General features: G+C 36.5%; 1 protein-coding gene across 9 annotated transcripts in view; it reads right to left on the bottom strand.

Moving 5' to 3' along the window:
* Dscam4 (Down syndrome cell adhesion molecule 4) overlaps positions 1-24286 on the bottom strand; it is a 751808-nt gene that overhangs the window by 308660 nt on the left and 418862 nt on the right. For all 9 annotated transcript variants that reach the window (XM_081742222.1, XM_081742212.1, XM_081742216.1 and 6 more), the window contains exon 3: positions 17080-17397. In XM_081742222.1, coding sequence (XP_081598348.1) covers positions 17080-17397 — 318 coding nt within the window. The remainder of the gene's footprint in view (positions 1-17079; positions 17398-24286) is intronic.

The raw sequence follows: 24286 nt of genomic DNA, 5'->3' as shown, positions 1-24286 counted from the left end.
TCCAAATCGTTTTCTTATCAATTTTTCCCTAGTTTGTTGAGTATCCAATTTCTGTCACAGAATTTATGTCATAAGATTAATTTAGCTAAATTAAGGGAAGTGCAAACCACATTTGTTTTATTAATTTGCTTCTTGCTTCTATTTTTACTTCTTCCTTCACTTTTATTTATTTTTTTTAAAATACACACAAATACACCCAGTCAACAGTGGGTGCAAATTTTACTACTTTGAACAGACACACACACAAACTTTTGCTATTGTATTAGTATATTTCTGAAGAACAAAGAAAAAAGTTAAGTATTTATATTGGTCGATCAGTCAGCCCGAAAATTTCCCTAAATTTTTAAATGTTTTATCGAAAAATTCCCTTTTTGCGAAATTTACCTACAAATTTTCGCAATACACAATAGATATCTATGTAGAAGAAATAGTTACTAAAAGTACACAGAGTAATTACAAACGTGTCTCACAGTAATGAAATATTTGAAATGAACGAAAGCCCGGCAATATGTTGCTAGAAGTTTCCCATACGTACATAGAAAACAAGTTATTGCATGGTGTAACGCCAACGTAACCGCAGCAAAGAATGGATATGCCCCCTACATGAAGCAATAGACTGAAAGGATGAGATAATGTACAAAATATGTCAGTCAAAACTATTAAGATGCGTTAAGGTGGTGGTATCTTACAAAAACATGACCCGAGGGTATTTGGATGACTTCGCACAAGGAGAAATCATCGGGAATCTAGAAGGAGGATGAAATGGGACAAGTGAGGCTTAGGATTTCAGTATTGCCCACAACATGGTTTTACTCACATGAAGTGGGGAGCAATCTGAACAACAGGCAATGCTGTGTGAAGGAAATCTGGTAGTCGACCAGGGTCAAATACAGCAGCGGACCACCAGTACAGTGTGCAACAGACAAGAAGCGAATGTCAAACTGCGAATGGAATTGCAAACATATTTAACCGGATTGTAAGGTGCCCAATTTCACGCTCGACAGGGGCACGTCTCCTTGCTTAACGATTGTGTTTCGTTGATAGTTGTAAATTGGCGGCACCATTTGTAGTGGTACGGTTTGGTTTCGTCATCTGGCTCTACTGACTCAGTCCGTCAACTACACTGAGTCAATTCGCCTTTTGATTCCATCAAAATGTCAGTCCGGTTCTTTCAGAGATTCGAACCTTTCATTCTACTGAAAGATTTGTTCTTTTGGAACGTATTGTTTCGAAACTACCCATACTTCTATTGCATATTATAACAATAATAATAACATTAAATTATACAATTAACGAGTGTATTTGCTCTCACTTATTCTCAACTCGTTAATAAAGTTTATTAATATTAAGTCGGATATCAAACTGGGACTCCCCGATAGCAAACCAAAAGCCAAAACCACAAGTCTACGATATGTCACTTTATTCAAGATCACATTTTTAACATAACTCCTTTTTTCTTTCTTTTAAAAAAAGAACATTTTTCTATGAAAAAACATGATGAAATACCTTCACGTAGAAAAAGGTTAGGGAGACAACGTGGAATTTGAATAAAGAGACGATTGAAATGTAGATTCTTTTTTGGTCTAGGTCTATACGTAGATAACTTGTGTCAATGTAAATGTAACATGGCAGCGCGTATCGTGGATGTTAACGTTTCTTGCCCAATGGGATATTTTGTCCATTCAACTTCCTCTGGCTGTCTTATAAATCAATGTTCCTCTCTTGCAGTTCGCTGCGATGTGTTGTCGACAGAATTTTTTTCTCTTTTTTATCAGATTCTTCTTTCCTCCGCAGCTACGATGTTGAAAATTTTTTTTATTTCTTTTTCCCTCACGTACCTTGTAGTTTTACATTTCCAGATTTTCTTTCCCCATACTATTCCTGGAAATTCTCTTTTCCTCGATTCTTCATCTTTTATAGACTTTTGGAATTTAATTTGTTTCCATACACGCGTGATAAAGGAAATGTTACTATTGTATCTTATACGCTCACTTCAGACATGTTTATTACAAAACGTAGTCGTACTGCATTACGCTCCAATCTACAATTATTGATTTTATTTATTCTCACAAGATTCCAAGTAAAACCTGTTGGAAATTTAAACTGCAATATGTTGCAAGGTATAGAACTCCAGATGCAACATGGAGCTAGATTATAACCTTTCGTAGCTGTTTAAGGTCAATGGGTGTTTTTGAAGTTGAGAATTAGCAACATAGTGCTCTGGCATCAGAAAGTGGTAGAAAAAGATCATGGGCCTTATGCAGAGCCGTTCTGACGCGTTATTAGTGCCGTACTAAAGAGTTCGACTAATATATATTCCCTGCGCTAGTCGGGCCTTTAGAATAACGCTAATCATACGTCAAAACAACTCTGCATAAGATCTCATATGCCCGATTATTGAAAGGAAATGTCTATCTTTGTACACTCTAATCCAAAGTTACAATAAAATACATTTTAACAAAGTCGACTTGATCTTAAACCTGTTTGCAATCCCCACAAGGATATATTAATCCAATGTTTTTAAAGAGGGAGCAGGACAAAGACAGGGATTTTATTTTATTTTATTGGAATTGAACATAACAGATTAGAACCCATTGACAGTGTCCATGCATTTACACTATTTTTACAGATACTACACATTATTACAAATTCCTTTTATATACTATATTTTTAGTAAGAATTTCCATCTTATAATTTCAATCAATTTCTTTAACTTTTTTTTTTACTTGTACTATTATAAGTTGCACCCATTCTCCATGTTGGCGACTTCTGGAGTATATTAGTCCTTGGTTTTCCCGAATAAAATATACCAAAGTTATCTGGTCGTGTGTTTCGAGGTGGAGATGAAATAAGTTCCTTACCGTCAACTTTATCATTAAATACTTTATAAAGGAATACCATATCAAATAGACTTCTTCTTTGTTGTAAACGCATTATATCAACATTAGTATTTAGAGAGTCACTGCTATCTGTCTGTGGATACATATGTGTGTTGCTATGTACGTTAGATGCCTTAAAAATTTTGATTGATTTTTTTTTCAGTTTGATAACATTACTTTGAAGAGTGGATTCCAATAGCACGTGCATATTCCTGTTCGGAACGAACTTCATAAAGTCTTTGAAGTGTTTTAGTTTTTTTTTAAATTCACGCCGTTTTCAGTATTAATGAAATTAAATTATATCTTTAGGTTTTACGTCCCACGGTTATGCCGGTTAGGCTAAAGAAGACGGCGATGATGAGAAATGATTGAAACGGTAGAATGAAGAAAGTGGGAGAAAACGGGAGAACCCCGAGAAAACCCACAAGCACGATGTTTGTCTACCACAAAGTCCACACGGGGCGAGCGCTGGGATTGAACCAGGAGCTTCAAGCACCGGAGGTGAACGCTCTACCACTGAGCCACCACGCCCCCTGCACTTCATTAATGATGTTGTCAATATGACAATCCGAATGTTAATTTGGAATCATGTAAGATACTGAAGTCCCTAACTGTTTCTGGTATTTGTAGTATTTTCTTGTCAATTGAATAATAGGACATATTATAGGAGTATATGGCGTATACCCACCTAGTGTATTTATAGTAAAAACTACTTAGCGTGACAACCCTTTATGGACCCGAGCCGCTCCAACGCCATCTGTTAGCGACCGGCTGAATTACGTCCAGCATAGCAACGATATGGTCAACGCTCTGTATCGACCTGTCTCTAACAGGTGTCAAGTCTTTTATTCACGTGACTCCCCAGTTTACCACACGACGCTGAGTTGATGCCGAAAATTTGGAATCACAATCCGGAAATCGAACCCAGGACCATGCGCACTTGCATTCAACGTTCTAACCATTAGACTACGGCGCTCTATTTTTATTGTATACTTACTATACGAAAAAACGAGCATATATCAGGATGAGTGTACGCTATAGTTTTGAGAACGGTCGAGCGTATATCCACTAAAAAATTTTAGCATTACATCACTGGAGCATGAGTATGGATTAAGAGTTTTGATTTAACATTGGCTATAAACATTTTCTTTATATTTCTTGGGGTCTATGAGTTTTTGCTTTAAAAGAAAAATAAAATGGAACAAAAATTCGATGTAAACGACAGATACATTGATCCAGCTGTATCCATGGAAGCTTAATCGTCACGTTAAAGTTGTAATTTATCATATTAATAATAAATTTGTTTTAGACTTTTTAAATATTATCTCTAAAGTAAATGCAATGAAGCTCTTTCATATCTGTTTCTTTATCTCTAAAGTAAATTGAATGGAAAACTTTCTCACCTGTTTCTCTATCTTTAAAGTAAATGGAATAAATATCTTTTTATGTGCTTGTTTGTTTCTAAGCTAAATGGAATCAGAAACTTTCTTACTTGTCTCTTTATCTCTAAAATAAATGGAATGAAGAACTTTCTTATTTGCTCCTCTACCTCTAATGTAAATGGAATAAAAGTTTTCTGACTTGCTTCTTTATCTCCAAAATAAATACAATTAAGATCTTTATTGTTTGTTTCTTTACCGCTGAACTAAATAGAATAAAAACTTTCTTATTTTTTATCTATTAACTAAATTGATTGAAGATCTCTTTGCTTGCTTCTCTATACTTGAAGTAAATGGAAAGAAGAACTTTCTTCCTCGTTTTTAAATCTCTAAAGTAAAGGGAACGAAACTCTTTTATATTTGATCCTTTATCTCTAAAGTAAATGAAATGAAGAACTTTCTAACTTTCTCATTTATGTTTAATGTAAATGGAACGAAAGCTTTATTATTTATTTCCTTGTGTCTAAAGTAAATGAAATGAAGAACTTTCTTTCTTTCTCATTTATCTCTAAAGAAAATGAAATGAAGAACTTTCTTTCTTCCTCATTTATCTCTAAAGAAAATGAAATGAAGAACTTTCTTATTTGTTTCTCTACCTCTAATGTAAATGGAATTAGGAGCTAGCAAATGAAATGAAGAACTTTCTTATTTGCTTCTCTACCTCTAATGTAAATGGAATAAAAAGTTTTCTTACTTGCTTCTTTATCTCTAAATTAAATGAAATGAAGAATTTTCTATCTTGCTTCTTTATCTCCAAAATAAATACAATTAAGATCTTTATTGTCTGTTACTTTACCTCTGAACTAAATAGAATGAAGAACTTTTTTATTTTTTTATCGATTAACTAAATTGATTAAAGATCTTTTTACTTGCTTTTCTCTATATTTAAAGTAAACGGAAATAATTTTCTTCTTCGCTTTTTTTATCTCTAAAGTAAATGGAACGAAACTTTTTCATATTTGATTCTTTATCTCTAAAGTAAAGAAATGAATAACTTTCTAACGTTTTCTTTATGTTTAATGCAAATGGAACGAAAGCTTTATTATTTATTTCTTTATCTCTAAAGTAAATAGAGTGAAGAACTTTCTCACTTGCTTTTCTACTTTTAAAGTAAATAGAATAAATATATTTGTCACGTATTTCTCTATTTCAAAAGTAAATTAAATGAAGAGATTTCTCACTTTTTCTTTTTCTCTAAAGTAAATGTAATGAAGAACTTTCTTGCTTGTTTCTTTATCTCTAAAGCAAATGAAATGAAGGACATTCTCATGTGTTTCTATATTTATAAAGTAAATTGAATTAGGAACTTTTTTAGTTACTTCTTTATCTCTAAAGTAAATGAAATGAAGAACTTTCTTTCTTGCTTCTTTATCTCTAAAGTAAATGAAAATAATAACTTTCAGATTTATTTCTTTATCTCTAAGGTAAATGGAATGAATAACTTTCTCAATTACTTTTCTATCTTTAACGTAAATGCAATAAATTTCTTTCCTATGTGATTCTCTAATTCCAAAGTAACTGAAATGAAGAACCTCCTTATTTATGTTTTTTATTTCTAAAGTAAATGGAATGAAGATATTTCTTAAATTCAAACAGTTCAGTTATTTATACGTGATGATGAGATAGGCATAATCAACGTCGTAATATTGAGAAAAATGTTATAGAAATTGTCTCCTTTTCCTCTTTAAATGCAGAATTTCCAAAAACACTGCTTTCCTGTATCCACTTACTATTATTAATAGAGGGTTCATGTGCCAAACTGTATCAATCAAACATAAATGGCTCGTAAGATGCTAAACTTTTGATATATATATATATATATATATATATATATATATATATATATATATATATATATATATATATATATATATATATATATCCATCTCTCTTAGGAAACGAATTGTAAAAGAAATGTGACATAGACACGACAAACGGTTCGAACTAAGTGCTGACTACGTTCTGAAAATAATTTCAAGCAGTTCAGTGATTTTTTTTTGTAATGGTGTAACAGACGACGTTCATTTCGTTTATACCCCTGTGCATACAGATTAGTACTTACTTCTTTTTTAGAGTGGTAAGTAGTAACAGAACTTTACTTATTGAATTGGAAAGTGATGGACATCAATTTAAGTAAAACATTTGTTGATTGCTGGAGAACTTGGAATCAATGGGTGTAAAGAAACGGGCGCTAGAGGGTTTTGCCCTCTCTCTTGGCCAGAGGTGTGGGAACATCAATTATTCTTTTTTAAACTCATAGTTGGTCAAGGAGCTGTGAAACAATCATTGTTATTATACACTAACAAAAAATCAAAAAATAAAGATATTAAACAATAACATTAATAATATATCAATAATAACAAACTAGTAATGAAAGGTGCACATAGAAAAAGATAAGAAAAAGGTGCGGAAAAAACTGAAACTAATCAATAACGTAGAAAATGCATAAATGGATAAATGATGATGAGTGAGGTGCTCGTAACGCCACAACACAACATATAGATGTTAGTTAAAAACAAATGCAGATTAATCTTCTGTCCTGGGGCGTCTCAGGACTGATAAGAAACATGGGGTAAGCCCAGATTAGTGTTGTAGAGAGACAAGTGCTATGATGGAAAAAGATGTGGCAGATGTTGACGGATGAGTTGGTGACGGAAAAAGATGGCATGGTGGTGATCTGCTGGAAGGGTGCGGATGTATATGGAAAGCAAAACTCTGAGTGGTGGATAGCAGTACTTAGATTGAGATTCTTGTTGTAAATCAGTAAATATGGTGTCAAGAAAGATATCTTTACGATCATGGAGACTGGTAGTTATGAACTTATGACGCAATTGTGCTATGTGTTGAACAAGCGGAGGAAAGGTAATTTTTTCATACAAGTCAGTATTATGATACGGAAATTTGATCCTAAATGCAAGACGAATGGCATGTCTCTCTAGAATTTCAAGTCTATTGTAAAATTTCGGAGGCGCTGAACACCAGGTCATGTGTCCAAATGTAAGTATACTCCGCATAAATGCTTTGTATGTGTTAAGCAATAATTTGGCATTTAGACCCCCAGGTCTGGTCAACAAGACGACGAAGAAGTTCTAATCGGTTCTTTGCTTTGATAGCAAGTTTCTGAAGGTGGGGTGTCCATCGGAACTTATCGTCAAAAATGATTCCTAAGTATGTTACAGTTTTAGCTGGCTGAAGAAAGTAATCTCCCACACGTATCTCTAGTAAATTTGGATTTCGTCTAACTTTGCTGCAGCATTTAGGAGATAAAATAACAAGTGATTGTGTTTTGTCTTCATTAACTGAAAGTCTCCATTTACTACACCAATTCAGAAAGCTAGTAATTGTTGTCTGTAATTTTGTATTAATCTGCTGTATCGTGTTTCCCAGTGTAAGAAAAGCTGTATCATCAGCATATTGAAAGAGATAAGTGTTCGGTGATGGAGATGGTAAATCGGAAGCATAGAGTATGTACAAAAGAGGAGATACACTAGACCCTTGCGGTACTCCTGTGTATGGGAAGACTGGGTGTGATAATGAGTTGTTTATGCTAACATAGGTTATTCGGTTGAGTAGAAAAGAAAATATTACTCGGAGGTATGTAACAGGAAGACCCAGTTTAAGAAGTTTATAAAATAATCCATAATGCCAAATCCGATCAAAAGCTTTTTCCAGATCCATTAAAACGAGACAGGACGGAAGAGAATTATTATAATGATTGGTAATAATGGTAGTTAGACGAAGTAGTTGATCATTTATGCTATAATGAGGTCGAAATCCAGTTTGATGGAGAGGTAGAAGTTTTAGATCCATAATGTATGGGTGTAAACGAGATACGAGTATTTTTTCAAAGACTTTACCTAACGTGGAAGTTAACTGGATTGGACGATAAGACTATACGGAATGCGGTGGTTTGTTGGGTTTCAGAAACATACAGACTTTAGATACCTTCCACTCAAGAGAATAGAAACCAGTTCTAAGCATAAATGTATATATAGATGCTAGAAATATGAAAAAATTGACCGAACATTCCTTAAGTATTCTGTAAGTTATTTGGTCAAAGCCTGGTGCAATACTACGTTTCCGCTTGATGATGGACTGTATCTCCGCGGAGGTGATTTCACGAGTCAAAGGATTATCCGCTTCTAAAGTGTGCTGGATGGAAGATTGAAGTAATTGTGCAATTGCCTCTTCAGAAACTCTAGGGCTGAATTGATGTGTGCAAGGCGGAGGTGTAAATACTGACCGAAGATGTGTGGCTAAAGCGTCTGCTTTATCTTGATCTGTATCTAGAGATTGATTATCCTGTATGAGAGGATAAGATGAACTAGCTGTCTGTCCAGTTAGAAGATGAAATTTTTCCAGTATTTCGTGGGATGTGACTCTGTATTCAATTGATTGCATGCTTTGCTCCAGGTAAGCCGTTTATGAGCAACAATATAGTTATGAACTGTCCTTTTCCATCGTCTTGCTTGAGTCAAATATTCTGGATTCCGTGTTTGTTCGTATTTTCGAAAGTAAGTGCGAGACTTTTTGACGAGAGCCAAGTACTGCGGAGGTAGCATACGTTGGTATGTTTTGTCTCGATATGTAGGTATGTTTTTGTTGGCGCTAATGGTGATAGCTGTGCTAATGCTATGGACGGTATTATCAAGGTCGTTCTCTGATGTCGGTGGTACAATGGAGGCAAGAGAAACATCTATATCAGTACGAAACTGATCCCAGTTCGCCTTGTCGTATAACATGATAGTTCTCATAGTTGATTCAGATAGTTGTCGTCTCTGATGGTTGATAACGACTTTCACCGGAAGATGGTCGCTGCCGATACAATCTAGTACATGTATATTACATTTATCGACCATAGAGGCAGTGCTAATAACAACATCGGATGTAGTCTGACTGCTTGGCCGCGTATGTTTGGGCAATTGATGGACATGCCCATTTAAATTAAGAGTTATATGATCGAAAAACTCAGCTTTATCACGGGCAGAGCGACTGTGAATATTAACGTCGGCTAATATGACAAGATGTTTAAAATGGTGAAACAAATAGGTGAAGAAGGCAAGAGGAATGATATGACCTGGTCGAACGTATATTGTAGCTACTGTTAATATAAGGTGAGGAACGTAAACTGTTGTCACTAGGTATTCCGGTAACTGCATATGCTGCGGAACAGAGTTGCATCTATAAGTGAGTTTTTTTACGAACTCCAATTGCAGCGCCACGTTGGGCTCGTGCGTTATTGTCTGCGTAATCGCAGCGAAGAAATTGATATCGAGGAAATCGGACATAAGTAGCAGGTTTGAGTGCAGTCTCATTTAGTACAAATAAATCGATATTTTCCTCAAACAGTAACTGCTCAAATATTATTCGGTGTTGCGCTAAAGAACGAATGTTCAGAAAAATAAGTGTAAGAGCCATATTTATACACAAAATTACGGAGTTAAACTGCTGTGTCTCGGGGAGCAATATGGAAATGAACGTATGGTCCAGAATATGTAGCATACAAGTTAACTTGAAATATAGCGGAGGCTGCTGCAATAACATGATCTAGTATAAGTTGACGTTGGAACGGGAAAATATTTTGTAATATGAGTGTTATGTAGCGGAGGAAGTTTTTCACAATAAGAGGAGAGGTGATAGACTGTGACAAAGACACGTTAGAATCTATGGTACGTAGCGGTACCGTCATCTCCGGGTGGTCAAGAGTTGGGTTCGGTTTGCCTTTACATTTATAACTATACGTTGGGTGCTTGTCACTGGAACAGGTCGAGCATAGAGGTGGTTTTCCCGTATTCGGACACTCTTTAGTATCATGGTTGCCAGCACAGTAGCCGCATTTTACGACATTTGGACACGTAGGCGTTATATGTTGGTTATACACCTGGAACCTTTCACATCTAATGGGAAGAGGGAGGCTTGTTCGGGATGGTTCCACCCTATGACGTTTCTTAAATATGTATGCGCTATCTTGTAACAAGGCATCGATAGAGGATTGAGAAATAGTCAGAACTCTCACCATATATGTTGGGCCGTTATTATTTCTGATACGAATACATTTGGTCACTTCAATTCCCTCTGCTTTTAGCTCCTCAAGCACCTCATCATCTGTTATTTCAGGTAAAACTCCGCGAATAACTACGGACATCATTGGTGTTCTCGAAGGTGGAGGAGTTTGCTTGATTTTGTGAGGAAGCTTAGACAGTTGTGCAGCTTTGCCAAAAATCTCGTAACTGGCCTTATTACGTAGAGTAATGCCAAAATTTTCGTCCTGAGATTTAATAATAACACCGCCCCTTGTGAAAACTATTTGTTGGACACTGGCTCTTGGAAGATACTTAATAATCTGATTAAAGATATGGCGGGTGTTACTGTACTTTGGATCGAAGTTAGAAAGAAGAAAATAATGCAATTTCAGACGAGCAAGGGTGGCTGCATATGACGGTTGTAATCCAACAGTAGATGTGCTAGGATCTCCAGCGGCCGTCTGCATTGGTTCCGATTCTTCCGACTTACGAATATAGGTAGGAGAGCGAGATCTGGAACGCATATCAGCCGATTCTAAACTACCCTCCGAGAGCTGACGGGTACGTCAATTGGTTCGAGGATCGCGTTTGGCATCAGCCACTGCTTTAGGTGTGGGACCGTGAACTAATCCCGGTAGCTTATGCATGGTGCGTTAAAAATATGCACCGCATAAATTGATGTAAACAGCAGCCCTTTCAGATAGTGCTACAGGTAGCCCTAACAAAGCGACAAAAGAGTTGGTCAAAGTGTGATCACAAACAATGACCTTCAAAATTTAAGATAAACCCTCCAGAAGATGAAGATCTTCTGTCAATCTCCTATGTAGGGTATCTGCACTGATCTCACAAGTACGTTTGCAATACTTGATTACTGCTTAGTATAGTAACTAACTACAAGAGGAGTTAGGTTCGTAGTAAGTATGGTACTTACTTTTTTTTTTAACACAATGCTAGCATGCTGAAGGCATGCTAGCCCCTTACAAGGGTTACGCCCTTTTCTCGGGAAGAGAAGGAATATTAATATAGAAAGGAGGCAGCAGGGATGGTCTAAGTGATTTAATAATTTATATTAACTTTATTGATCATAAATTATATAGTATGAAAGTACCATAGTAGACATTATGGCCTTTAGTAGCCATAATCATTAGGATGGGTGATGAGATGGAGACGAGGGTGAGGTGCACTGAACGCCACAACACAGTAAAGGGAAGGGTTAGTTAGACTAATGCATGTTATCTTCCGATCCTGGGGCTGCTCAGGATCATGATGAGAGACACAATGAGCCCTGTTAGAAGAGATGGATTACTGTGCGTATGATGGGAAGATGTAGTGCGAATCTGAATGAATGGCAAAGGCAGCTGCGATATCTTGATCTAGATGATTTGATTGGTACTTACTAATTTCCTGGGCTTTAGATTCTTTTGAAAACCGAAACTAAAGTCTTGTATAGTTATCAAACACCATTGTTTTTTTTAAAAAAACTGTTACAGTTTCAGATCTTGAGAAAAATTGTGGAACAAACAAGTTTTCCGTAATAAGTAAATATTGCAGTACATAGTTCAGAAATGATTTACTTCAGTAGTAGTTCTTCTTCATTTGCTATAACACTAGCTCCATGTATGTACCAAATCTATAAACCACTTTAATTCTATACCTCATTATCTCAAGAGCTGTTGTTTATCTGATTTGTTTGTTCTCCTGTAGAGTATAAAATATATATCTAAAGTTATAGACTATAAAAAATACCTTGCTTTCAAAGAAATGAAAGCTGTTTCGTTACTTCGAAAGAAGACAAGGGCTTTGACAAATTGAGCAAATTATGGAATATTAATATTTTATTAACAGTTAACTAAGTAAGTCTAGTTTTGTGAACCTTCCTTTGGTTTTCACCTTTACGTCATCTTTCATCTCTTTTCCCTCATTTTTTCCTACTAACATTGTACGTACAAGGAAAAAGTAATAAAAGAAAAGAAGATGAAAAAAGATTGTGTGTAAAGGAGAGGGGACGTTGAGTAGCTCTCAGCTGAAATACATTAATCACTCAAAAGTTTGCAAAGTAAGGTTACGTCAGGGAGTTTTTTTCTTATGGAGTAAGAGATAAGAAAAAAGAAATATAAAACTTAAATCAAGAAAGAAAGAAAGAAAAAGGAAGTATCTTGTAAGAACTTGTAATTTTTCTTCCTCTGTATATACTGTTCTTCCCTTAAGAAGTCTTTTCATACTAGTACATTATAAGTCATATTTTATAGGTCATATGCTTCCATGTTTTCTTTTTCTCTTTTCTCATTCATTGTGCCTCCTTTCTTTTTCTTTTGCATTTCAAAACAAAAAAAAAATCCATTACTGGAACAAGCTTGGTTTCTTTTTGCTATCTTTTTCATTTTCTCTCCGTAGCTATTCATTTTTTCTCTATTTTACCCTGTTATTTCTACTTTACTATTCATCATTCCTTATTACATGTATTCATTCTCTTTTTTCCGTTTTCCATCAAAACATTCCTGTAAATGAGGATTTTTTTACTGTTATTTTAGAACTATCTAGTGTTGAGGTATTGAGAGATCTCTATACATCTTTCATCTATCAATTAGGCATTTTGGATTTATCTTTTTCAATATTAATGCTGCTACTAAAAAGTAATGGAGAACGGCTGGAAACCTTTAAAATGTGGGTATTGAGAAGATTTGAAGCAATTAAAAGACTGGAATACAGAAAATTTAAGATACATCTATAGTAGAGTAATAGTAATAGAGAAGTAATAGAGAATGACTAAAAACCTTTAAAATGTGAGTATTGACAAGATTTAAGGCAATTAAACCAGTGGAACAGAGGAAATTTTGGAATACGGTACCTTTCAAATTGCTTGTCAGTTGTTTTTAATCATAAAAAATATTTATCACTATCTCTTTACTGTCCGTTCGTTCTACATCCTGTGTTTCTGGTAGGGCGAGATGCTTTTCTCCGGTAACAACCTGAGCCAAGAACATTTCCTTCTGTGTAAATCCGAGTGGTTTGGATCCTTTTTAAAGCAATATATCGCTATTACATAATGTATGTTCTGACTTCTCTATTTATGCTTCTTTCTAGCTCTTTGTCTATTATATATTTAAAAAAATAGCGTAAAAACTATTTTAGATGTAATGAAACATTAAAGCATAGAGATGGTTGCTTTCTTAATTGCCCGATATGAAACAGTAACTTTAAACAAGGATGGACTAAGTTTCTTTTTTGTATCAATTTTAATGACGTTTCCATTTTGCTCTTCAAATCACAAGAATCACTTCAATAATCTTGTACAATATCAAAACAAAATGAGAAATAGCCTATCACTAATGATTTTATTATTCTTATATTGTGACAACCCTTTAAGAGGCGAAATTAAAATACCGCTAATTTTACAGTAATTATATGATATCTTCAAATAGATAAAAGCTAATCGAAAAGTGGAACAAGAGCTCCCTAGACAATATTATTTTATATGAGATACCGTTATCACGACTCGCTTATCTGCTTTCGATTTCCAGCCATTTAGAAAATCGGCATTTATTTTCGCGTTTCTACATGACTGCAAACAGAAAGCTACTAGGTGACTCGTGATAACGGTACCCCATGCAAAATAATACTGTCTAGGGCGTTCTTGTTCCACATTTCGAATATCTTTTATCTATTTGAAGATATCATATAATCACTGTAAAATCAGTGGTATTTTAATTTCGCAGTGATTAGGCCTCTTAAAGTGATGCAGGAAAAGACTTTTGTCCTTTCACTTAAAAGCAATTGCAGCAACTTTATGAAACTAATACGTTGGAAAGAGGTCTCATTGGTAAAACGCTCATCTCTAGTGCGTGAGGGTCCTTGGCTCAATCCCATCCCCAGTGACTTTGGGGCGGACAATATGGTGTAAATGGATTTTCTCGGGATTCTCCCATATTACCATTCTATCATTTTTTCATATAAATATTCAGTTTCGTTAATCATCTATATATTTTTGTTATCATAAAGTTCATAATCATAAGACATAAAGAAAATAGTGAGAAGAAAGTCTTGTGAAAACTCTTGAAAGAGAATCTAAGAGAAAGAAATCTCTAAGTAAAATGAGGCACAGTTGATGGTAACTCTTTGTGAAGAGGGTTTTAATGATTAGAGTTTAAATTAAGGAGAAACATTTCTTGGAGATACAGATACATCCTAAAAATTGACCACTGGCGCAAATCCCTGGGGAATGAGGGGGACATGTTCCCTCAAATCTTGGAACTGGGGGGACTGTCCCCCCAATAATTCTATTTGAAATGCGTTTTTCGGGGAGAAATGTGATAATTTGTGTCCGATTGCCACAATGAGATGAAATTTAATGTCCCCCAGAATAAGCTTCAAATCTGTCCGCCTCCCAATGTTGAAGACAACCCTGCTCCCCTGATCCTCCACAGCATTGTTTTTCAACTTCATAATTATTTTGAATATCGATAAAAAGAAAAAAAGAGGAAACGATCTTACCCATCTCCCCCCCCCCCAATGTTAAGGACAGATTTGCGCCGCTGATATTGACCATGCGATCAGTGTACGAAAATCAATAACAGAGAGATGTACAGTCATATACCAATCCTAATATATGATTTTAATGTTGCTATTGATTGAAAATAAACAGGTAACGTGGTAGTTGAATAAAGAATAAAGATAAGACAAATATTAAACACGTGGTTCAACCAAGTAAAAGAAAAAAATATGTTATTTGATGAAAAATGAAATTGGAATGAGACTTCTTGTTTAACGTCACACGCCTATTCACTTTAGCCTGAAGGAAACCGATGATTAAATGTAACTAAGTGATGGTGAAATAATTCGTGAAACGGGAGGAAACGGAAAAACTCAGAGAAAATACACAGATACGATGTTGTGCACCACAAAATCAATTCTCCTGGGACCAAACAAGGGACCTCTTCGCATCAGAGATAAGTGGTCGACCAATGAGCAATCGTGCCTGGCAGTTACCTCTACATGGCGTTATTGGGTTAAAGGGATGTCGGGAGGGAAGACATGGCTGGTTTTCTGCGTTACTTTGTTGCCAGAATATAAGACTAGTAAAGTCAGTTGCGATACGATTTTGTTTTGATTTGAAGAAGAAAATACCAACAAAAAATTGCCATAAAAAGTAATTAAGTTTTAGAATGTTTAAAGTTCTTTTTCCACATAGCAATTAAGTTAGCAGTCATTTGGATGATTCAATGTTTAATTCCTCTAAAATAGTTTTACATATTCAACGCAAAATGACTTCAAGAATGTGCACGATTTCTCTCACAAATTTAATTTACCAGTTTTGCTTTTTTTCTTTTAGGCGTACAAATGTTCCAAAATTCACATAAAAGCAATACCTCTGAGAACACTGCTGTATGTCTGACATCACTTGTAGATAACGAAATTAGTTCGTAGTATTACTATTTGTACATATACAAAAACTTCTTCATTTCTAATGGAATTTTTCTAATGTGAATATAGGAAGGAAACAAAAAGGTAATATAGTAAGCAAGTAAAGTTCAGATAAAAACATGAGGGAGGAGAAGTATAAATTTATGTCGATATAGCTTAGTACTAATAGGGATCAGTGATTCAATCAGCATATATACTTCGATCAGAACAAGATATTCTTTACAGTATAGCAGGGTTTCTCTAATTATTTTCAAGTAAATACACTTTTGTCAAAATGTTTTGCAGCTCAACCTGCTAAAATTGAAAAGTAAGTTTATATTTTTTGCAATAATGTTTTGAGCATATTCCACTATTACTATTTATTCAAATTCAACTAATTTTATTCGCTGAAGTGTCTGTTCTTAGCAGAAGGAGAATAGATTTATAGAATGTATTAGAATACCTTCCCTCGTAGAGCAAGCATTTCAACGGAATCTATTCCTGTTGTATAGGCAACCAACATTGTTTCCAGCTACGAAGTGTTGCCTATCCTGTTAGGGATTGCTGTTAAAAGTAACCCACTACCCATCTCTACTCCTAGAAGTGCTAGGAGTATCTTATCCCACAGTATTCTTTTTCCAGATTGTAAATCAAATGTGTATTAAGTTTGGTTGGAATTATTCCAGGTTTTCCAGAGTTATGCTGGAATATACATACTTCCTTTTTACATATAGTATATAGATTAATAGAATAAAATACATATAAATTTTTCTTAATAATTGAAAGTTGTCAAGAGTCTTTTATAATAACACATCTACTACATGGTAGAAGTTATTAAAGTTCATGTGGTCTTAATTTGACTTATACCCTATACCTTATACCTTTCTCAACTATACTGTGTAATGCACACTCTATTTAAATAATATTTTATCTGCCTTTTTGGAATTAATATTTAACCTATGAAGTCCACAAAAGCATTGAGGACCACTTGTAGTCTGCTGATCACAGTTTGAGAAACGCTGTAGTATAGATAAGAAATATAGCAAATTTTGTTTGTAATGAGATTTAATGTCTCCAGTGTAGTAGCCCAGCTGCATCTAAAATCAGTAAATAAATAAATAAGTAATTCGTTTGTTTCTATCATTTGGACAGAGTATTGATGTCTGTTGGTGTGCTTGGAAGAATTTGTTGGTCACACATGGTCGTAAATCGTACTTTAAGGCTGTCGAAAAATATTTTTATTTTTTGTAGCTAGAAGGAAGAAGTAGGGTCTATTGCACAGTTATATTCTCTAAGTGTGGGTACACTCAAGGAAGAAAATGTGAAATATGATCCTACCTGCTCGAATTTGAACATCCCTGCTAATAACCTCTCCTACTTGGTTGAAGGCGCGACATCTATAAAGGGCAGTGTGAACGTCTTGGCGGTATCGTTCAGCTGGGAAAGGAAGAAATACGAGGGAGCCGTTCGGATGAACCTCCCTCAGGTCGGGGATGCTGATCACGGGGGAGCCGTCAGCTTGTAGCCACTCCACTTGTGGAGGGGGGCTGCCGTGGGCTGAGCAGTCCACGTGACCGCCAGAGCTGTTGGAAAACTCTACTCGGAATGGAGGCTCCAGGAGGAAGAGCGGTCCCTGGTGGTCCAAAATTAGACACGCTGGAAAAAAAGAAACACAATTAGATTAAAAAGAGATAACACATAATTATATTAACGAAAAGATAAGGAAGTAAAAAAAAAAAAAGTTCACCAATGGTCACGCAAAGTGACACAAGTCTAAATGATATAAATTGGCTTAATAATATTTCTACAGCTTGTTCTCACATTGAGTACCACAGAAACTAAAGCATGGAAGAGTATCTATTCCTTTCCAACTCCATCGACGCGAATGACCAGCGTTAAAAATAAAATTGTTCCAAGTTGAATCAATAATTGTGGAACAAGTTGTTTGATGGTTTACATTAAATATTGATGACTGTCTCTTGTATCGAGAACATAAAATTAGAATCATTATTCTAAATGAATAAACTCAAAAGCTGTCACGACCTTTGTGACACGTAAGACCAGAAAACAGCTCGACTCGTGACTCATCAGATCTGGTGACCCGGACAGATTTATGCCCTAATCTGAGCCAATGGCCCGGACAGGTTTGTAGTCATAAAGCTAGGTTGCCATGCTGAAAGAATCTAGTAGCTGTCATTAAAAATATCTTGCAACCCTACTGTATTTCTCCATGTAAAAATATTCTTGAAAGTGACATGCAACTATTTTTTAATTTACAAGGAGTCAAACCATGTGCAACTTTCTGGGTCGTCTTGCTTGCTTCCTGTTATCGACCTCCCACTGACATAAAGAACAAACCAGCTTCACTGCTTTCAAAACGACGCATTCTTTTTGGACGGAGTGGGAAAGCGCGTCAAAACTGATGTTTCTAATGACGAGGTTCACTATTTGTCCACTAGAGTGCAGTGCTGCATGGGTTTATATATCGACCCCGGAAAGCAGAAAGGTGCTAAGCGCCATTCTCCTTGATTTCCAACTGAGTGCATATCCTGACTTCCCATTTCATATTTAATGTTGGCAGAAAGGAGCCAAGTGGCAGAAGACAACATGATAGGTCTGCAGTGAAAACTGAATTCTATAGAAGAATGAAAGAATCAGAATTAATTATCATTTTCTTCGTTTTTATGCTCTCATGAGAAATTTGCAGTGTGGCACTTAGCACCTTTTAGTTTTCGGGGGGCGATATCTTTCTTGCTTCCAGAAAGTTGCAATGTGTAAACAGTAAATAGAAAGATGGGGTTACAAGATTTTTTAATGATAGCTACAAGATTCTTGCAGCATGTCAACTTAGCTCAAGAGACTCGATTTGACCCGATTTACATATACAGACTTGTGACCCGGAGACGACGGAATATTGTCAAAGAGATAGAGTATCAATGAGCTTACTAAGTAACACAATTCTCTTCTCTCTTCTCATTAAACCGATAATTTTATTTCTCTTTTTGTGTGTGTGAGACTGTGTACGTCATAGAACTACGCTGAAAGATAACTACAAGCGAGAGAGCCTGTAAAAATTATGTAGACTATAAGAGATGCTGTTGAGCACAATCGGTATTTTGTTAAATCTTTTCGTACAGTTTGTTCAAAATCACCTCGTTATTCTTCACCATGGAAACAAGAATAAATAAGAAATTTTATTTATTAAAGTAATGACATTGTACCTTGATCAAGAAATATCATACCGGGGATCGAATTCGTGAATACCTTAGGTCGACCACAACAAAGTAGACGTCATTAATCCGTTATAAAATGTTCTGCAGCAAATGGTGAAGAGCTGATATTTTATTTTCTTCTGAAAAATTGGGTCCGACCAGATCTGAGAAGCGAAATCCAGACCAAGTAGATAAAAAAAAAGTCGTGACTCGGCAACCCGTGACCCAAACTACGTCATCCGAGTCTGCATCCACAGAATATGATCTTACAATTAAGCGTGTGTTAAACTTATTTAGTCTATGATTTCAAAATTAGCTTCTAACATAATAGATACAAATATCTAATTTATACTTTTGTAACTCTTAATGAAATGAAATTAAAAGTTTCGTTTTACGCCCACGGTTATGCCAGCTAGGCTAAAGAAGACAGTGATGATGAGAAATGAATGGCATGGTGTTATGAACAAAGTGGAAGGAAAATGGAGAACCCTAGAAAAACTACGCACCGGTGTTTGTCCATCATAAGGTTCACATGGCGCGAGCTGGGATCGAACTAGGGAATCCACGTGCCAGAGGTGCACGCTCTACCACTGAGCCATCTCTGCCCACAGTTTTGTGACTCTTATGTGTAAGATATTTTAAATTCTCTGAATCAAATTCAAACTAAGGGTCTGCGGTGGCTCAGTTGTAGAGCGTTCACCTCTGGTGAATGGGGTTCCTGGTTCGATCTCAGCTCGCGTCATGTGAACCTTATGGTGGGCAAACAACGTGTGCATTCATTTTCTCGGAGTTCTTCCGTTTCCTCCACTTTCTTCATTCCACCATTTCATTCATTTCTCATCATCACCGTCTTCTTTAGCCTAACAGGCATAAACGTGGGACGTAAAACTCAAATTTTTCATTTTCATTTCCAATTAAAGCTAAATTTCAATCTTTTACATTTTTTCGAATTGTAAATCAATGGAATAAAACGGAATAAAATTAAAGTGCAATAAGATCATGAAATTAATAAAAAATATGTATTTAAGTTCATCTCAGATACATACTGCTGAAAAACAAAATTTGAAAGTTTTTCATATGGTTCCTTTCAAATAGTTTCATATCTCTATGCTGTTAAAATTTTGTTGCTAACATTGGGTTGAGTTGGAGTTTAGCACACCTTCCAATAGCGAGGCTATACGAGTTGTGGACCTACAGCTTAATGTGGGATCCATAACACATGTGCTTTTGAAGGGAATCGAACCTGGATCTTCCACGTCCAAGACGCGTATGTTAACCATACAGCCAAGAAAGGATTCAATTTCCCATGTTCTTCTTTGTTCAGAAAGCAAAGGGGAAATGGGGATAAAACGTATTTGAGTTTATTTTTTATATTTTTATCTTTGTACAACACCAAGTTTATGAAGGACAGAATCTACAATTAACGTGGATTCCGATCCATTATCGAGTCTAATGACGGGTGCACGTACCATCAAGCAAGATCAACCCTCCTAGGATAGATCGCTCCCTAGTATAGACTGTCTTCAAGAGAAGAGCTGAATTAAAGAACCATGTCAACGGATCCGACAGAAGGTTCTTTAGGAAAAAGAATAAGCCACTCAAAGTGAACTCATAAAATAATATTACCAGGCTGTCCCAGAAGTCCTGCACCATCAGCAAACTGAGCTGCATGAGAAAAATTTTGAGAGGAAAGAAGGCGCCATCATTGAAAACTGTTGGCAGGCATAGAGAACAGGTTCTTAGAATCAAGTGAAGGCAACCCCATCAGGAAGTCGCGGTCGGAAAGAGGGATTACCGCCGTCGACGGTGGCAGGCCACCGGAGGCAACCAGCACCCGTCCGCGGCGGCACGACGATCTATTTGTTCAAAGTTGTCGACCTTTTGCCGAGGCGGAAAGCGGTCGGAAATCGTAAAATAAAATGCCCTTTGCCGACTCTGCCGACTGTTGCCGACCGTCAGAGTCGGCAAAACAGTCAGAAAGGTCTCTTTTTGACCCTCTGTCGACTCTTTATTCCGGCCTATTTTCGACGGTGGCGCCGACGCATTTAATGCTCATTTCCGGCTGTTTGCCGACTGCTCGGCAAGGCAACTATTCGTCGCAGTCGAAAATCTCGCAGAAAGACGCTGGTGTCCGGCGCCGGCAGTCCGACCGCGGCATCTGGTCGGCATGGACAAATTGTCCGACTGTAGGCAGCAGGATCCTGATGGGAAAGTACTGCGTGCGTAGTGAGTGTTTCCGTTAAGTCAATGAGGGCAACATGAGTAAGGACCAAATTGAAATTCGAGCTATGCTACAATTTTTATGGAAATAATGACTAACCGCAAAGGCTGCAGCGGAAGAAATTTGTCGTGTAGAGAACAAAACAGTACTGGATTGAGTGACAGCTTCCCATTGATTCAAAATATTTACTTCGGGTGATTTTAGCCTCTCGGACAAGTCCCACAGTGGTAGGCCTCCAATGAACATTAACGGACCAACGAAGTCCTCATGAGCTGACAAAGGAGCAGGCCCAAAGCATACTGGCAATTTGCCAGACTTTAAATTATCTTCGTTTCTAGAGGAGAATTGTGACAGGAGATGAGAAGTGGATGTTATTGATAAACCCTGACACACATAAACAGTCGGTGAAAAAAGGACAGGAAGCCCTAGGAAATGTGAAACAGGACAGATTTGGGAAAAAGCTCATGCTGTGTGTTTGGTGGAATATTGACGGGATAATTCATTCTGAGTTTGTTCCAGAGGCTGTGCTGTAACAGGTGAACTGTATTTTGAACAATTACGCTAAGTGTGTGCCATTCTGAACGGGAAATGTCCGGCATTAACGAGGAAGAAGAGGTTATTCTTACAAATTGACAATGCTCCGAGTCATCGGTCTCGAAGTGTAACCAACACCCTAGCTGAACTTGACGGGTTTGAGTTGTTACCTCATCCTGCATATAGTCCAGATGTTGCACCCTCAAAATATGGTTTATTTCGGTCTCTCTCTCATATTTCTTGTGTGATCGGCAATTCAGTTAATATGACTAGGTGCATGCTACCTGTCGCGAGTTTCTCAATTCTAAACCTGCCACCTGGTATTGAAATCAGATTGAACTGTTGTCCCAAAGATGGGTGAAAGATTATCGAACATGATGGCCTATACTTTGCTGAATAAAGGTTTGTCTTTGTTTCTGATATTCGTGCTTCATTTTCCTCTTTGTATGGTGCAGAAATTTGGAACAGCCTGGTAACACTACATAGTTATTAAAGGATTTTGAAGGCAACAGTAAAATTCAACAGAACAAATTTTGGCTTTAACGGTTGTTTCCAAAGGGTAATTAATCACAATTTAATACAAGAAGTTAATAAAGGAAACGGTACGTTAGTTGAGTTGAGTTTGAGTTTAACGTCCCGCTCAGCAGCGAGGCTATATGAGACATGGACCTAGTGATTAACGTGGAATCCGAACCACATGAGCTCCCGCGATCTGATATCGAACCCGGGTCTCCCATGCCAAAGGCGCATACGATAGCCGCTTAGCCACGGAGGAGCTCTAACGGTACGTTAGTGGTAGAGCATTCACTTTATGTGTGAGGGCCTACAATTCGATCCCAGGTCATGTGAGTTTCTAGTAGATCCGTAGTTTGACTCGATGTTCTTCTGTTTTCTCCCCCATTCATGTTCCACCAATTCTTTCATAATCATTTACTTTTCATTAATCTTCCAACTCCTTAGCCTGAAGAGCAGAACCGTCGGACATAAAACAGAAAGACTTCCTTCCTTTACAAGATAAAAAATCAAAAATTAATAGTGCTTCAAAGAATGACTATAAAAATTATTTTCTTCTTACTCACATGCACAATTTTATCCACCATTTGAGAAAAACATAATCTTAGATAAACATAACCAAACCAAACCATTGGTGTAAGAGCTCTTTGTGCGCCTGAGCCTCCCCAACTCCATCTGTTAGTGACTAGCTGAACTAGGTCCAACCAAGCGACGAGCAAGCGGTCAGTGCTCTGCCTCGCTCTGTCTGGACCTAGTGACCTCCACATCTTTTATTCACGTGACTCCCAGCTTACCTCACGACGCTGGGTGTTCCCCGAAAATTGGGAAGCACCAGCCAGAAATCGAACCCAGGACCACGTGGACACGAGTCCAACTCTTTAACGACTAGACTCTGGTGTACCACTCTTAGATAAGTATAGAAGTGAAAAACAAAAGATATTCTTGAAGGAACTAGGCTGTATCATTACTTGCTGTATTAGTTAGTATGGGATGAAATTAAATTGTGTTGTTCTGTTTGTACAGCAACTGGGGCCGCGGTGGCTCAGTGGTAGAGCGTTCACCTCTGGTGAATGGAGTCCTGGTTCGATCTGAGATTGCGCCAAGTGAACTTTGTAGTGGACAAACACTGTATGCGTGGGTTTTCTCGGGGTTGTCCTGTTTCCTCCCATTTTCTTCATTTCACCATGTTATTCATTTCTTATCATCACCGTCTCCTTTAGCCTAGCCAGCATAAGCATGGGGTGTAAAACTCAAAAGACTGTTTCTGCAGCGATAAACATAGCATTACTTAGACTATATAATTCATTAATTATTTCTGAAAGATACTTGATATAAACTTATAAATGCCACACTCATATTCTTGCCCACTAAATATTTTAATATTATGTAATAGTGTAGTCAAATAATATTCTCAACTTAGTCTGTGAACAAAGTCCATTATATAGATAGGGTAGAAACTTTACTTTAAGAAAAGGAGATCAATGCTGATGTTTTCTAGGAATTGATACACAGCACCTTGTTCCAGGAAATAATAAACTGAGAAAACAAAGTTGTCACGATATTCGGTGAATTCCCACCTTTTTAATGTTTTTCTTAAGGAAGTTTGTCTTGACATTTCAGCTTTAATTCTAAATCTTTTCTGTATTGTCTTGAAATTGATCGATAAATCTGTTATTACTACTTGACTTGAAGGGCAAATATTTTACAAGGTAAACCAGTTGCATTGCCAGAACAAATTTAAAAAGAATTATTTTTTCTTATCCACTTCTACATGCTTTATACTAATTATTCTAGGTATTTTATTTATATACACACTAAACAATTCTTGTAATATATCTATCCATTTATAACTTCCTTGAGTACTAAGTTTTTTCTACATATTTTGTTTAAGAGTAGTTAAAACCATCTACAATATATTATTTTACAAAGACACATGCTGAAAATTAAAAAGAAAAACTCGCAAAAATCATCTTTTTATGACTTACGGTTCCCGAGATATGGCTTCTTAAATCTCCCGGAATCCCAACTTTTATTGGTCAATATCTGAGGAACGGTGGCCAGTTGG

Source organism: Thermobia domestica, chromosome 16, assembly GCF_964235325.1.
Source record: "Thermobia domestica chromosome 16, izTheDome1.hap1.1, whole genome shotgun sequence".
Taxonomy (NCBI): Eukaryota; Metazoa; Arthropoda; class Insecta; order Zygentoma; family Lepismatidae; genus Thermobia; species Thermobia domestica.
The sequence above is the reverse complement of the archived record's forward strand: the minus strand, read 5'-3'. Positions and strand labels throughout refer to the sequence as shown.